Below are 15,051 nucleotides of genomic sequence, written 5' to 3'. Positions count from 1 at the left end.
ATTTTTTTATATAAGATACAAAAAGCATAATCATAAATTAAAGGTTGATGAATATGCCTATATTAAAATGAAGAACTTCTGATAATCAAGATACATCATGAGAAAAGTAAAGGACAGGTCACAAATATCTCACAAAAGAGAAGATATTTGCAATATATAAAGCTGACAAAAGATTTGTAGCCATAATAGATAAAGAACTCCTACAAATGAGTAAGAGTCAAAAAGAAAAGGTGTTGGGGCGCCTGGGTGGCTCATTTGGTTAAGCATCCAACTCTTGATTTCGGCTGAGGTCATGATCTCATGGTTCATGGGTTCAAGCCCTGAGTTGGGCTCTGTACTCACAGTGTGGAGCCTGCTTGGGATTATCTCTCTCTCTTTCTCTCTGCCTCTCCCCAGCACTCTCTCTCTTTCTATCTCCCTGCCTCACAAAATAAATAAATGAAGTTAAAAAAAAAAAAGGAAAGATGTAGAATAGTATGCACAGTATGCCAATTTTTATGTAAAACACACAGGGGAATAAGAATTTATATTACTATTTGCTTGTGCATGCAGAAACTGAAAGAATGCATAGAAATTAGTCACACTGAAGGCAGGGATGGGAACTGGAAAGATGGTGGGTGGGGGAAAGATGAGAACTCTCACTATACAGTATTTTATATATTGAAAACTTTTCTTGCACATGTGAGTGTATTACCCACTCAAAATAATGAGTTGCAAAAATTAAATAGTTGAATTTAAGTTAGTGAAAGAGAAAGAGAAGGACTGGGAGGAGAAGAGATGGTGAATAGAGACCATCTTCTGAGATGCTTTGCTATAAAGGGAAACAGAAGGGCAGACACGGAAGGGGAAGGTGGAGCTAAGGAGGGCTTGTTTTCAGCTGTAATAAATTACAACACGCTCACATGCTGCTGGGATAATCAAGTAGAAAGGACAGTGATGCCAAGGAGAGGAAGGAGAGCCACTGGAGTGAAGACTTTGGGTGGTTGAGAGGCCTGAGACCTCCCCTCACCCAGCAGGAGACGTGGGCTAGGATGTGGAGGCAGGGGTGGGGGTGAGGGAGAGTTCTCTTCTGTCTGCTTCTATTTTCTCAGAGAAACAGCAAGCAAGATCATCAGCTGGGAGTGGGAAGAGTTCAGAAGGGCATTGGACATTTGAGGACAGGAAACAGACAGAAATTTACCCTGAGAAATCCTGGGAAACCCCAATGAGCACAGAGATAAAGATACCAGCAGAGGCAGACACAGGAAAGAATTTATAGATTGTGGAGTGCGGGAAGATTCTCAAACTCATCTGAAGACACATTTATCACTCTGTATTTCATTGTCTCCTTCACTAGATTCTAAGTTCCATGAAGACAGTGGTGACTTTGTTCTTGCTCTCCACTGTGTCTCTAGCCAGCAGCACAGTGCCCAGCACGTAGTAGTTGTTCCAAAAAGAGTCGTCAAAAGAAGGCAAGAATCAAGAATAGTAGAAATATGGGGCACCGGGGTGGCTCAGTCAGTTAAGTTATCAGACTCTTGATTTTAGCTCAGGTCATGATCTCACAGTTCATGAGATAGAGCCCTTTGTCGGGCTCCCCTCTTACAGTGTGGAGCCTACTTAGGATTCTCTCTTTCCCTCTCTCTGCCCCTCCCCACTCATTCTCTCTCTCTCTCAAAAGAGAAATAAACTTTAAAAATAAAAAAAAAGAATACTAGAAATAATTGATAATGATCCAAAGTCCTCGGTGTGAAAAGCACTTACACGGGTAGTGAATACTGACTTGATAAATTTCACCCACACCCATTTAATGAGTCCTCTTACAGCATATCCTCAGGCTATGGGGCTCAGTGGGGCCCAGGATATGGCATGATTTGCACACCCTGCCTCACATAGTCTGGTTCACATTCACTGTGTGCTGTTTTTCCCTGACCACAGGGAAACACTAGGAGGGTGGCTCACTCACTGCTGTTTCTGACCTCGGAATGAAGGGCTGTCAGGGACAGACAAACAGGAGGGCAACCGCTGCAGATGCTGGTCAGAACAGCAGGCTTCCTTCCGGGAGGCGGGAGTGCCAGGCTAATGACAGTAATAATGCAGACGATGGAGGGCAAGAATCTGGAGGAGCGTGGGTGTGAGCAGAGACTCAACCTAAAGCACTCAGCACAGGGCAGAGATCAGGGATGGCAGGCAGACAGAGAGGAAAGGCAAGAGGAGAGCAGAGAAGAGAATGAAGAATTCAGAGTGGGCAGGGGTCCCAGGTAAAATTTACTAAGCAATAAATATTGAACATCTACTATGTGCCAGACTCTGAGGTAGGATACAGGGTGAACTAGCCAAATGAGATCTTTGTTCTCTAGTGTATGGCTGGCAGGGGTGGGGGGAGGCAATGAACAGTAAACAAATATAAGATCATTTCAGAGAGTGATGAGTTGGAAACATATTGATGAAATAGGGGTGCCTCGGTGGCTCAGTTGGTTAAGCGACCAACTCTTGATTTTGGCTCAGATCATGATCCCAGGGTCATGGGATCAAACCCCACATTGGTCTCTGTGCTAAGCAAAGAGCCTGCTTGGGATTGCCTTTCTCTCTCTCTCCCTCTGCCCTACCCCCTGATTGTGTGCACGCTCTCTCTTTCTAAAATAAAATTTTTTAAAAAAGGAAAAAAATCATATTGATGAAATAAAGTGAATAACAAGAGGGAGCCAACCAGGTGAAGAGCATGAGGGGTGGGCAAAGGTTTTCAGGAAGAGAGAGTCAAAAGTGCTGGGGTGCTGAGGAAATGATTTCAGATGTTCTAAAACATCAAGAAATCTGATCTGGCAGGAGCATTGTTTGAACACGGAGGAGGAGTACAGGTGAGAGGGCCTCTCCTAACAATGAGTTCAGATTTATTCCAAGTACAGTGAAAAGCCACTCAAATATTTTAAGCAGGAAAGAGCATGATATGATTTAGATTATAAAAATATTACTAGATATTGTGAAGACTAGTTTGTAAAGGGCAATGGCAGAGGCAAGGGGCCAGCTAAGAAGCTATTGCCCTCTTCCAGATGAGTGACGATGGCTTGAACCAGGATGGAAGTAACATAGAAGGAGAGAAGTGGAGGGATTCAGGATATATTTTGTATGCAGAGCTCACCTTGCAGAACTTGCAGGTGAATTAGATACAGGGCAAGAATCAGTGAGAAAAGGGAAAGGTGGGGAAAGATGTTTCCTACGTTTTCAGCCTGAACAAGTAGTTGTCATGTCCCAGCATGGGTCACACGGAGAGCAATGGATTGGCGGGGGAAGACTTCAAGACATTTATTTTAGCCACATTAGTTTCACATGGCTATTAGACGTCCAAGTGGAGATGTCAAGCAGGCTGTTGGGTAAATGAGTCTGGAGCTTTGGATATAAATTTAGGACTCGCTGACATTTACATAGTATTTAAGGCCTGGGACTGGATGACATCACTGGACAGAGAATGTGGAAAGAGAAGAGAGCCAAGGACTGAGCCCTAGCAAGCACTAACATTTAGAGGTCGAGAAGACTGGGGAAGGGAAAGCCAGTGAGGTTGGAAGGAAAGTAGGAGAGTGTGGCATCCTAGGAGTACAATCAGAATAAAACATGGTAGAGAGGGATGGGGTAGGATAGAGTCAGAGGGGAAGCTACTTTTGATAGAGAGGCTAGGGAAGGCCTCTCAGAGGAGGTGACATTGGATCTCAGTGAAATTTTAATGAAAAGAGTGAGTCATTGTGAAAAGCCAGGGGAAAACATTCCAGGCAAAGGGAACATAAGTGCCAAGGCCCAGTGGCAGGTTAAGATCCTCTAGTTCTAGGAACATAGATCAGGTCCAACGTGGCTAGGGCATAAGGAGAGTTAGGAGAGGAAATCAGAAAGCAAACTAGTGGACAGGTCATATAGGGCCTTGTAAGTCACAATAAGGAATCTGGATAATCTGAGTGCTAAAAAAGCTGAGTAATGCAACTCGATCTGATCTACTTATTTTAAATAGCATTCGCGTTGCCTCGGAGAGAATGCATTGTAAACAGGACCGGAGTGGAATGGGGGATCAAGCCTTGGGATAATCCAAGGATGGTTCGAGGTCTTCACCACCACCCTCAGCCCCACCTTGATCCCCTGAGCTCTGCCATCTCCACCAGGGACCGAGACGCGGTTAGGGACGCAGAGCCTTAGGTGACTCAGAATCTCAGACGCCGACGGGGATGAACATGGATGTCCACGGAGTTGGGTGAAAGGGGTGGAGAAGCCCGCCACCATAACCCGGGGGATCAGACTGGCGGTCATCCTCCGCTGCCCTCTCCAACCCTCCACCTGGGACCCAGCTGGGCGCACTCCTGCGGCACGGCAGCAGGAGGGTTAAACGGTGCGGGGCCCACCGCGGGAGGGGGAGAGGCGGAGACCGTGCTCTCGGAGCTGCCGCGCCGAGCCCAGCCGAGCCGAGCGCAGCCCGAGCCGAGCCGAGCCGAGCCGAGCATCTCCCGCCGCCGCCGCCGCCGCCGCCGCCGCCGCCGCCGCCGCCCCGCGCCCCGGGCGCCCACCCCACGCCCCCCAACCCTCTCCAGCGCCCCGGCTGCGGCCAAACCCCCCGACCATGCCCCGTGCCCCACAAGCCCTCTCGACCCCCCAGCCCCGCGCAGCCCCGAGCGCCCGCAGCTGTCGCGCCGCCGCGCCAGGCATGCAGGTGAGCGAGAGGGACCCCCCCACCCCACGCCCCCGCCCGCGGGAGCCTGGCCCTGCCCTTCCCCACTCGGCGCCCTCCGCCCCCCGCCCCTGCCGGCGCGGTCCTTCGCCCGGGCTCGAGCAGCCAACCCCTAGGCGCGCCTTCCCCTCCGAGCTCTCCATCCCTCCGCTGGTCCCGACTCCATCCTGCCCTCCTGGCGCAGCGGTCAGCGTCCCCGCGGCTGCCTCCATCCCGCCTCCGGCTCAGCCCTCGGCTCTGTGCATCCTCCTGCCTCGGGTTCCCTGCGCTCGGCGCTCCCTCCCTCGGAGTCCGTTCGCTGACCTCCCGGTCCTCGCCTTCCCCCCACTCTCGCCGCTTTCCAGCCTGTCCGGGGAGCGCGGGCCCGTGGGAGGGGTGGGCCCGGGGCAGCCCTGGGGATGGGGCCCAGTTCCCCCACCCCAAGGCTCCCGCCCCACCCCCAGCTCGTCTCCTGCGCACAACAGGTCGGTGAGAATCGAGGAGAGGGTGGGGGTGGCGCGCCAAGCTAGGGACTGCGGGCTTCCTGGAGGGGGTGGGCTAAAGAGGGTGCGGGGCTCGGGGATTGGAGTTGACGTTGGTTTTGGGTGGGGGGGATGCACAAGGCAGAGAGGCAAGTGAGTCCTGGAGTCAGCTGGCCACAGATGTCCCCTTCAGCCCTTCTTCGCTTCACTGGTTCGCTCTAACCTCCTTCCTCCCTCCTTCCCTCCCTCCTGCTTCCTTCCCTTCCCGTCCCTCTCTCCCTTCAGCCCATCAGGCTGAAGGCTATCTCTTTCCATAGCTCCATATCCCTTTACATTTGAAGAAACAATTTCCAACTCCTCCATCTTTGCTGCTCCGTGTTTTGTCCCCCATCCCTTCCTCTTCTCATTCTGTCCTCGGTATTATGTTCTCTCCTTTTTCCATTTCTTTTCTCCCCGTGCCCTAACCCTTTTCTCTCTTCCCCTTCCACTCTTTACACTTCCCATTCTGCCTGGACCTTTCCTTCCCTGTCCTCCTGCCCTTCCCTCTTCTTCCCTGATCCTGCGACCCCTTCACCCTCCCGGTTTCCCTCTCTCACCTGTATTCTTATATTGTTCTTCCTTTAGCATCCTCCAAGCTTCCCGTCTTCTGTGCCCACCTCCTTCCCAGTCCGTTCTCTTTCGGGACTGACTACTCTCCCTCCCCCTGTGCGCTGTACCGGCTTCCTCTTCACCTTTCTCCTCTCCTCACTCTTAACCACCCCTCCCTCTCTCAGCGCCTTACCCCTTCACCTCTCCTCCCCACCCCCGGCCACTCCCCCTTTCCCTTCCCCAGAATTTCCCATCATATTCCCCTCTTATTCTCTGGGAGTACTTAATGTGCAGAATCCAGAGGACCCCGGGTGTCATATCCTCATCCACTCTGGGGAGCCTGGCCCCCCAGATCCACCACCCTCAGCTCCGAGAACATGTCCTTCCTCTCTCAAAACCAGCCATCCAGATTCTCCCTGGACTCTTCACCCAGGAGAGTTACATTTGAGGGGGTGGCCTCTCCTCAGCTCCACCTCCCTTCAGAGAGCACCTATGCATTTGGATGATTTAACATTAAGCGAAAATTATACTCTGTAGTTTTTTCCCCACCCACCTCTGTCTTTTTTTCTTTCTGGTCTTCCATCCCCTATTCTCCTTCCCCGGAAGATGCAGATTCCCGGGCCCAGCATAAGAGAAATGCTTGAGACCCCTAGCCCGGTGGGCAAGCTGGGAGGCTCCCCTTGGGCACACCACGCACACATTCACACACTCGCTCAGATTGACTTCCTCTTCCCTCCCCCACTCTCAGACTCCCTCCCTAGTGGTAGGTGCTCAAGGAATCACAAGGTTCTTGGCTCTAAATTAAGCTCCAACAAGAGCTTGGAGCTGTGGGCAGAGGAAGTGAGAAGGAAGGAAGCCAGAGAAGAGAGAGTAGACCCTGAGGTGAGGAAGTTGCGGGATTTCTGGGCAGTAGTAGATAAGGGGCTGGGGGCTAGACAGGAACCACTCTTTGAGTCCCCTCCCCCTTCCCCCCCCCCCCCCCCAAGGATGCTAAGCGGCAGCTGGCAGCCTGAGAGGGCAAATGGGGATAGGACTGGTGGCTGAATGAGCTGGGGAAGCACTCAGGACAGGGTTGAGATGTGACGACCCTCCCTTTCTCCCCCAGTAAAGGCTGAAAATCTGGGTCACAGCTGAGGAAGAGCTCGGACATGAAGTCCAAGATGTGGTAAGTTTGGTACAGCAGAGGGAGGCTGGGGGCCACTTCTCCTGGGGTCTGGGCCCCTTCCCTCCTAGGTCCACCCAGGGCCTTCGATCCCAAGGGCTAGACCCTAGGAAGGTAGGAAATGAGGCCAGTCTTTCCAAGGCCCACCTGCTTTTCCAGAGAAAGCTGGAGGGAGGCAGCCTGGGATCTCTGGTAGGAGCCTGTGCTCCCCACACATAAGCCCAAGACAGCCTTGAGTCTCACCCGCTTTCTCTCCCTTGTTGCAGGCCTGCACTGCTGCTGTCCCACCTCCTCCCTCTCTGGCCACTGCTGTTGCTGCCCCTCCCACCACCTGCTCAAGGTTCCTCCTCCTCCCCTCGAACCCCACCAGCCCCAGCCCGGCCCCCCTGTGCCCAGGGAGGCCCCTCTGCCCCACGCCATGTGTGCGTGTGGGAGCGGGCACCCCCACCAAGCCGATCCCCTCGGGTCCCAAGATCTCGTCGTCAAGTCCTGCCAGGCACTGCGCCCCCTGCCACCCCGTCAGGCTTTGAGGAGGGGCCACCCTCATCGCAGTACCCCTGGGCTATTGTATGGGGCCCTACAGTGTCTCGAGAGGACGGGGGGGACCCTAACTCTGCCAACCCTGGATTTCTGCCTCTGGACTATGGTTTTGCAGCCCCCCATGGGCTGGCTACCCCACACCCCAACTCAGACTCCATGAGGGGTGATGGAGATGGGCTCATCCTTGGAGAAGCACCTGCCACCCTGCGGCCGTTCCTTTTTGGGGGCCGTGGGGAAGGTGAGTAGGAGTGGGGGAGGCTGGTAGGGGGATGAGGGGTGGGGAGGCTGGTTGAAAGCTCTAAGGGTGGCGACAGAGTCCTTGTCTGTTAGTTCTTCCCACAAACGTGTCAGGCACTGTGCCGGCACAGGAGGCAGAGATGAACTGCCATCTGAGCCCTGGAGGAGCTCAGGTCCACTGGAGAAGACAGATGTGTAAACACTCAGGGATGAGTCAATGTAATAAGTGCTCTAATAGAAGCATACACAGCATGTTTTTAGGAAAAGAGGGAAGGGAGAGATTACTTTTGCCTGGGGATCAGGACAACTTCCAAGAATTGACATTGGAGCTGGACCTTGAAAATGAAGTGGGAGTATTCCATGCAGAAGAACACCGTGGAGGACAAGGGCCTTCAGGGTGACATCTCGGCTCAGGGAATGCCGAGATAGGGCCAGCAGTTTGGGGGTGGGGCTAGGGCACAGATGGACATTCCTACCCCTTAGTTTCTGTGCAGAGAGAGGGGTTCTCTCTGACCTTGCAGCCTCCTCCTCGTCACATGCATACAGATTTGGGAACATGGAGGAAAGGAACTGAGAACTCCAGGGAAAGCGGATGATAAGAATAAAGGTGGGGGGGGGAGAGTCCAGGAAAGCAGAAAGAATTGGACAATGTGGATTCAAATAGCGACACTCTCTAAGTTTAACTGAACCTGAAGCCTAATCCCACCCCCACCCCCTCTTGGCCCCTACCACTTCAGGCCTCCCTAAAACTTTCTCCCCACCCCAATCAGGTGTGGACCCCCAGCTCTATGTCACAATTACCATCTCCATCATTATTGTTCTCGTGGCCACTGGCATCATCTTCAAGTTCTGGTAAGCTGCAAGGAGGAGGGTGCTGGCAGATGGGGACCAGATGTTTAGCAATGTTTGGCTAGAAGGAGGGCAGGAGCAAGGGCAGTGTTTTTGCTGGATGTGGGATAGGAAGTGGTGGGCTACGGCAAGGAATACCTTGGGAAAAAGTGGTAAGGATTTGGGGTTGGGGAGACAGAAATCAGGGCAAATTACTTTTCCCAGGGAAATACAAGGATAATGGGAGGCAGGGGACTTAAGTGCACTGGGGGCTAGCAAGGGATGCCTTGGTGGGCATTCCCTCCAAGACAGAGAAAACTGACCTGTTCTGCACAGCTCCTTCCTGGGGCTGCCTGGGGGGGAAGGGAGAAAGTCCAGAGCTCTTTGCATGCATTTAATAATGGGTCGCTCAGTCCTTCACACTTTACTGAGAGAATCATTAGACTCAGGTGTCCAGGTCATTAGCTGATTTTGAACTAGAACTAAACTTGCCAGGCGCCTGCTGAAGAGAGAAATGGCTCTTCTGGGTACGCATGGGGGAGGGAGCAATTCTGGGGGACTCTGTGTTGGTGGGGAGGAGGTACTGATTCTGTGGACCTGGACCAGGTCTGGAAGGTTTACATCCCTGAGCCCCACCCCCCCCGGAGGGGGGGCGGGTAGGGAAAGTAGCTTTATGGACACTTGATCTCCAGAGATTTGATGTAGGGAACTGTTAAGAGGCCAGTTTTTCTGCTGTAGGATGTCGGGGTGTCTGAGGGAGGGTGGGGGTGGCCAGCACTGCAGGCCCAGGATGGGGCTTCTTAAGTGTATGAAAGAACCTCTTTCTTTCTGGTGCACCAGTTGGGACCGAAGCCAGAAGCGACGCAGGCCCTCTGGGCAGCAAGGTGCCCTAAGGCAGGAGGAGAGCCAGCAGCCACTGACAGACCTGTCCCCAGCGGGGGTCACTGTGCTGGGGGCCTTCGGGGATTCGCCTTCCCCTACCCCTGACCATGAGGAGCCCCGAGGGGGACCCCGGCCTGGGATGCCCCAGCCCAAGGGGGCTCCAGCCTTCCAGTTGAACCGGTGAGGGCAAGGGCAAAGGGCTGGGAGGGCCGGGAGGGCCGGAGCGTTGGTTGGGGGTGCTCCCTCCTGGGTGGGTGGGGAGGAGACAGACCTACCCGCCACAGCTCCTGGCCCTTCCTAGGACTGGACCAGCTCCTCTCTGGGGGACCCTTCCTTCTCCCCCTCTCTGTGGATCTATGTCCTGTTCTCGCGCTGCCATTTAACTCAGCTCTGCCCTCTTCTCCTTGAGTCCCTTTCTTTGCCTCGGACTTCCTTTTCAATTCTGGCCTACCCTGTGGTTCCTGACTGTGCCCTTTCCCTCTTCCTCTCAGGATTCCCCTGGTGAATCTGTGACGCCCCCCAATGTTGGGGTGCCGCCAAGCAGGAGGCCAAGGGGCCAGCACAGCCCCCATCCCACTGAGGGTGGGGCAGCTGTGGGAGCTGGGGCCACAGGCGCTCCTGGCTCCTGCCCTTGCACACCACCCTGGAACACTCACTGGCCCCATAGGTGATCTTACCTGCTCACCCTCCTTCAGGTGGGGGCCTCACATATTTGTGGCTTCTGGTCCCCCATCCCCACCCTTGCACACTCACATGAAAGCCTTGCACACTCACCTCCACCCTCCCGGGCCATTGCACACACTTGTGCTCTTGTACAGCCAGTCTTCTGCACCCTCTCTCCACCCACACCCCCCCCATCCCTCACCTTCTCTGTTTCACACTTTCACTTTCTCTTCTTCCCACATTCCACACTCAGTTCAGTCACTCAGTGGTCAACGGGTGACTTTCCTGTTATGTCTCACATGCACTTTCTGGCCCCATGTTGTGGTGTTGTATGTTGTGCTCACACTCTCCCTCATGCACACCCACTGACCCGGTTTCTGTGGCCCCTGCATGCTGCCCTAGAGGTGGGTGGGAGGTGAGCTGGGGGCTTCTCATGCCCCCACCTGTCATGGTCCCATCCCAAGCCATGTTGTGTTTCATCATCTTCCCCATCCCACTCCAAGGGCGTGCTCATTACCCTGAGGGCTCCCCCATGGGAATGGGGGTAGTGAGGCCCCAAACTCCTCCCCCACTCCACTGCTATATTGTTGTCTGGGAGATGGGTTTTTGGGGAGTCACCTGCTGCACTACATGAGAAAGGGGCTCCCATTTGCCCTTCCCTTCCTCCTAAGTCCCTCTCGTCTTGTTTGTCCTGGCTGTCTGTGTGTGGGTCACTCTCTGGAATTCAGAGCCCCTGAGCCAGTCCTCCACTTTCCAGCTTCCCTAAGGGCCTCCCTAACTCCACCTAGGCTGCCAGGGACTGGGGCCAGCTGGTTCAAGGCCATTGGGAGCTCTGCCTCCCAATCTCTCCCTCCCCTTCCTGGGCTCCCTCACCCTCCTTCTCCCCTCCCTCCATGGTTCTTCCACTCTCCTTCCTTTTGCCTGTCCCCCCCACCCCGCCCTCCCCTCACATTTGTTCCTAATTCTCACCATTTTTCCACCTTCCTCCCTTTTTCCTCTCTTACCTGGCTCCTATGCTGTGATATATATTTTTGTATTATCTCTTTCTTCTTGTGGTGATAATCTTGAATTCTTGTGGGATGTAAGTTTCAAAATTTTCAAATAAAGCCTTTGCAAGATACCTGAGTCCCCTGGTTCTGCTTATGAACCCTGGAGAGGGGAGAGGGAGAGGAGCAACAGGAAGCCAGGAGGGAGGAAGAGAAGGGTGGTGGGTGGGTGGGCTGGGGGGGAAACCTCTTAAGCCCCAGTGTGACCTGGCCTGCTTTAACCTGGAGTTAGGATTCCGGGGCTTTGACCTGGGATAGAATGGAAGGAGAAGCTGAAGGGAGCAGCCAGAACAGGAGGAGAAACTAGAAGAGTGGCTTGCCTGTAACTTGCCGGTGAAGGTTAAGAGAGACCATGAGAAAGAAGGCAGAGGAAAGGGAAAATTATGTACAGGGACAGGCAACGGAGCAAGCAAGACAAGGAGGAGAGAGCTGATAAGACAGATGGAGGGTGAAGGGTGAAAGGAGAAGGAAAAAAATGGAGCAATGGGGAGGAGATGGGAGGGGCCACAGGGAGGAGGCTGCTCTGCCTGGTTTATCTGAGCCTTGCTCCCTAACTTGCCCGCATCCACAGCTGCCCCCCCAAAAGATGTGCAGTACCGGAACCCCTGTGGTTAACTCTCACTAGCTTTCCCCACTCTGCTCTCTCTTGAGAGAGAGAGAGACACTGCTAGGGTGTGGGAGTGGAATCAAGGGGTATATTTGGGGGAGGGAACACAGGCTGCCCAGCTGGGATCAAGTCACCTCTGAGCCCCCATTCTAGGTTTGGCTCTAGTGACAGCCCTGCGAAAGCCCACACATCAGCCTCTCAGCTGTTGCTAGGCTCTGTTGCCATGGTAACCACCCAGGTCCCATTTCTCCCCCGCCCCCATCTGTGCCCCACTTGCTCCCTAGAAATGGGGAGCTCCAGGGTGGGGAGGAGACTGTAATGTGCCAGAGCTGGGCTGCCCTGGACTCTGACCACCTCCATGTGTTTATCTTTGCAGCTTCAATTAGGACGGTATGGGTGTTGGTAGGTGTGTGTTTTAGGTGTTGGGGAGCTTTATTGTGTACTCGAGGAAGTGTGGCTGAATCCATATTGCACACAATGGTGAGTGGGGAGGAGGAAGCCTATTTCTCAGGACCAGAGCAGTATGTGTAGTCAGAGGATCAGACTCCCTAAGAAAAACAGACTGCTACAGAGGAAAAAGGCAGAGCGGGGCCAAGGAGTGATGAACCAACTAAAAGCAGAGGTGCAAAGCCAACAAGCTGCTGAGGAGGGCTCACAGTCAACCTAGTGGGACCTGAAGAGATCCCAGCAGGAGCTGGGGGAAGGGAGAGGGCTGGATGGAACACGAGGGTGCAGGAAGAGGTGCTGAGGACATGGGTGTGGGGGGGGCAGTGAGGGAGGGATCCGAGGTGGATTCCCCCCAGGAATCTAGTCCTTGTCAGGTGAGGGTGGGGGAGAAGAGGAGCACTGGCTTAGAAGGGGGAGGAGCTCAAGTGCCTGGAGAGCACACCAGGGCTCTCTCACTCTCTGCAACTGTACCTCTTCAGAGGGACAGTGTGACCCCGAGGCTCATCCATATGCAAAAGGCACGCATGAAGGCCCCTAATGAAGAGGGAATTAATTATTGCCTGATTAGCCTGCTGTTTCTCTAAATTTAAATAAATTAAAATACACCAGCAAGACACTGGGAAATCCTCACCTGTTCCTTCTCCCTAAATATCCTCCTTCCCCATGGAAAGTCAGAAGGCAGGGAAAGACAGAGGAGAAAGGAGATGTCCTAGTCTTTCCAATTGTTCTGAAGGAAATATCTCAAACCAAATCACATTGTAGTGATGACTATGAAGCGTTGGGCAGCCATGGGGACAGATCTTAACCTTTATCACTCATAAAGTTGAAACAGACTATGGGGCCTTTGGAGGTCCTTGCAGGCTGTAAATGGTAGAGGCAGAGTCATTGCTTAGTTATAGAACTCAAACAATGGCCACACTACCCTTTTGGTTCTTGGAGGCCACACCTCACAAGCACCACTGGGACCAGTGTCTCTCATCACTTTTTTTTTTTTTTTTTTTTTTTGCCTCCTGAGCTGTGCATCAAATGACTCAGCCAGGCTTCTCTTAAGCATTTTTCTGGAATGCTTACCATTATGGCTCAGACCAAACCAGGAAATGGGGAAGCCCCCAGGAGGAGGGATCTCCCAGGCAGAGCTCAGGGTGTGGAAGTGATTCAAGATGGAAACAGTGTGCCAGCTGGAAAACCCCAGGCTAAAATTAACAGCCCTCCTCCCCCTACGCCCCACATTTATCTCTAAAGCTCTTCTCTAAGGAGTTCAAAGCACTTAAAACTTGCTTCTTACAGCAAGGGCAGGAGCAAGGGATGACAGTTGGAGACACTGAGGCTCAGGGAGCACCGGTTAATGTAAACAGGAAAAGAAGAAGAGGAGAACTGGGACTGAGAGTGATCACCATTATTTTGCTCCCACTTCTCTATCTCAGCCTTCAAAGTCGACGTTTCTGGAATCAGCAATTTCTAACCCATGTAGCAACTAGGTCTGGTCACAGCTGAGCCCTTAAGATCTTATCCTGCCAACTGTTGCTACTCAGTTTAACATAGAATGAGTGCCTGAAAATGTGATCAAGAGAGTAGACACTTCCAAAAGGATACAAACTACAATTACAAACCAAAGAAACATATCTTCTATTTAAACATTTAACTTAATATCTTTAGGTGTCCTTTGCTAACTTCCTTGCTGTGACTTTGAAAAAAAAATCACTTAAATCTTCACAATCTTATTTTCATTATCTGTAAGGTGGACATTACAACTGTTTCTATTAGGGTTATTTCGCTTTCTAAGCAAGGAACTATTGCTGTCAATAGGAGGGACTTCAACTGCTGCAGTCAAAATAGAGCTCAGCCCAGGGGGATTCTGGTCAGATCAGGGTGCAGGCTGGAGGCAGCATTCATTTACTCAAATAGCATATATTTCTTCAGCATCTACTATGTTCTCAGCAAAACAGTGGGAAGGATACCATGTAGGAGACCGTTTCTTTCCTGAGGAGCTGACAAGCTTGCTGAAGAGTCCTATATACGAAATAGTTAAAAGAGTAACAAAAGGTACAAGACTAAATGCTGTGGAAATTCAGAGAAAGGGAACCATTTATACGTTCAAGCAATCCGGCAAGGCTTCCTTAAAGAGTTCATAGTAAGTGTTCATTTATGCGACGACAAACGTTTACTGACCACTCACTAAATGCCAGGCTCTGAGGATACAGCGGTGAACAATTCACAAGCCCTTGCCCTCACGGACTCGGATATTCCAACGGGAAGAGGTGGACAGCAAACAATATAATATCAGGTGGTGGCGAGTACAATATTTAAAAGTAAAGCAGCGTGAGGAGATAGAGACGTGGACGAAGGCAACAAGAACATAGAAACCCAAAGCCAAGAGTACGTGATGTGGTCAGGGAGAGGTTACCAGTTACTCTTCGGGCCTAAGTAGGGACCTCAAGAAAACAGGTGACACATCCTTATCCTTTCCGGCATATTCAAAGCATGGAGACATTCTTAAGAGTGTAATAAAAAAAATAATGGTAACTTCCTATATCAGCCTATTCTACGCTGAAGGAAGGGAAACGGACCCATAGTGTTTTAAGAATTCCTACCTCCTCTCGTACCTGATGCATAATTCATAAACCTGTCGGTTTCCACCCTCCCACTTCCCCAGAAGTCCCTTCCGGAAGCCCGGGACCGCAGTTCTGAAGGTTCAACTTCTGCCCTTAACGGAACCCGCCTTCGCTTCCGTTGTGACGTCACATCCACACAGGGCTCTACCGCGTCGCTGGGCAGAAGCCACTTCCGCCCTTACTAGTCGTAACTTCTGCCCTGAGGATTTCGGAGTGCGGGCAGCGCCGGATGTGCTCTGCCGCTCCCGGAAGTGACTCGACCTTTGCGTTCCCCCCCCCCCTTTTCCCATTGCC

At 52.5% G+C, this 15,051-nt stretch overlaps 1 protein-coding gene and 1 long non-coding RNA gene across 5 annotated transcripts; one reads left to right on the top strand and one right to left on the bottom strand.

Moving 5' to 3' along the window:
- The first annotated feature begins 4,518 nt into the window (after nt 1-4,518).
- On the top strand, nt 4,519-11,165 carry PIANP (PILR alpha associated neural protein). Of its 4 annotated transcripts, none has more exons than XM_015061383.3 (7): nt 4,590-4,666; nt 6,482-6,615; nt 6,839-6,898; nt 7,162-7,673; nt 8,443-8,524; nt 9,341-9,562; nt 9,874-11,165. In XM_015061383.3, exons 3-7 carry the CDS (start codon nt 6,882-6,884, stop codon nt 9,893-9,895), a joined length of 855 nt encoding a protein of 284 aa, XP_014916869.3. In that variant the 5' UTR covers nt 4,590-4,666; nt 6,482-6,615; nt 6,839-6,881; the 3' UTR covers nt 9,896-11,165. The 4 variants fall into 4 exon arrangements, with proteins under 4 accessions (XP_026929949.2, XP_014916869.3, XP_053081741.1 ...); XM_053225766.1 differs by lacking the exon at nt 4,590-4,666 and adding an exon at nt 4,759-5,148; XM_027074148.2 differs by lacking the exon at nt 6,482-6,615 and having other exon boundaries at nt 4,519-4,666.
- Nucleotides 8,436-14,991, bottom strand: LOC128316337 (uncharacterized). Its single transcript, XR_008300082.1, has 4 exons — nt 14,737-14,991; nt 11,050-11,194; nt 8,824-9,002; nt 8,436-8,582 (listed from the first exon to the last, which is right to left on the bottom strand). It is a non-coding gene; the product is annotated as an uncharacterized LOC128316337 (long non-coding RNA).
- Between the last annotated feature and the right edge of the window lie 60 nt (nt 14,992-15,051).

The sequence above is a fragment of the Acinonyx jubatus genome, chromosome B4 (assembly GCF_027475565.1).
Source record: "Acinonyx jubatus isolate Ajub_Pintada_27869175 chromosome B4, VMU_Ajub_asm_v1.0, whole genome shotgun sequence".
NCBI lineage: Eukaryota > Metazoa > Chordata > Mammalia > Carnivora > Felidae > Acinonyx > Acinonyx jubatus.
Note: the sequence above shows the minus strand (reverse complement) of the source record. Positions and strands in the feature narration are given on the sequence as shown.

What these genes read in the sequence shown, in the direction of transcription:
- PIANP (XM_027074148.2), top strand. An exon ending in GGCATCATCTTCAAGTTCTG is followed by an intron (nt 8,525 to 9,340) that starts GTAAGCTGCAAG and finishes CTGGTGCACCAG; the next exon opens with TTGGGACCGAAGCCAGAAGC. An exon ending in CCAGCCTTCCAGTTGAACCG is followed by an intron (nt 9,563 to 9,873) that starts GTGAGGGCAAGG and finishes TCTTCCTCTCAG; the next exon opens with GATTCCCCTGGTGAATCTGT.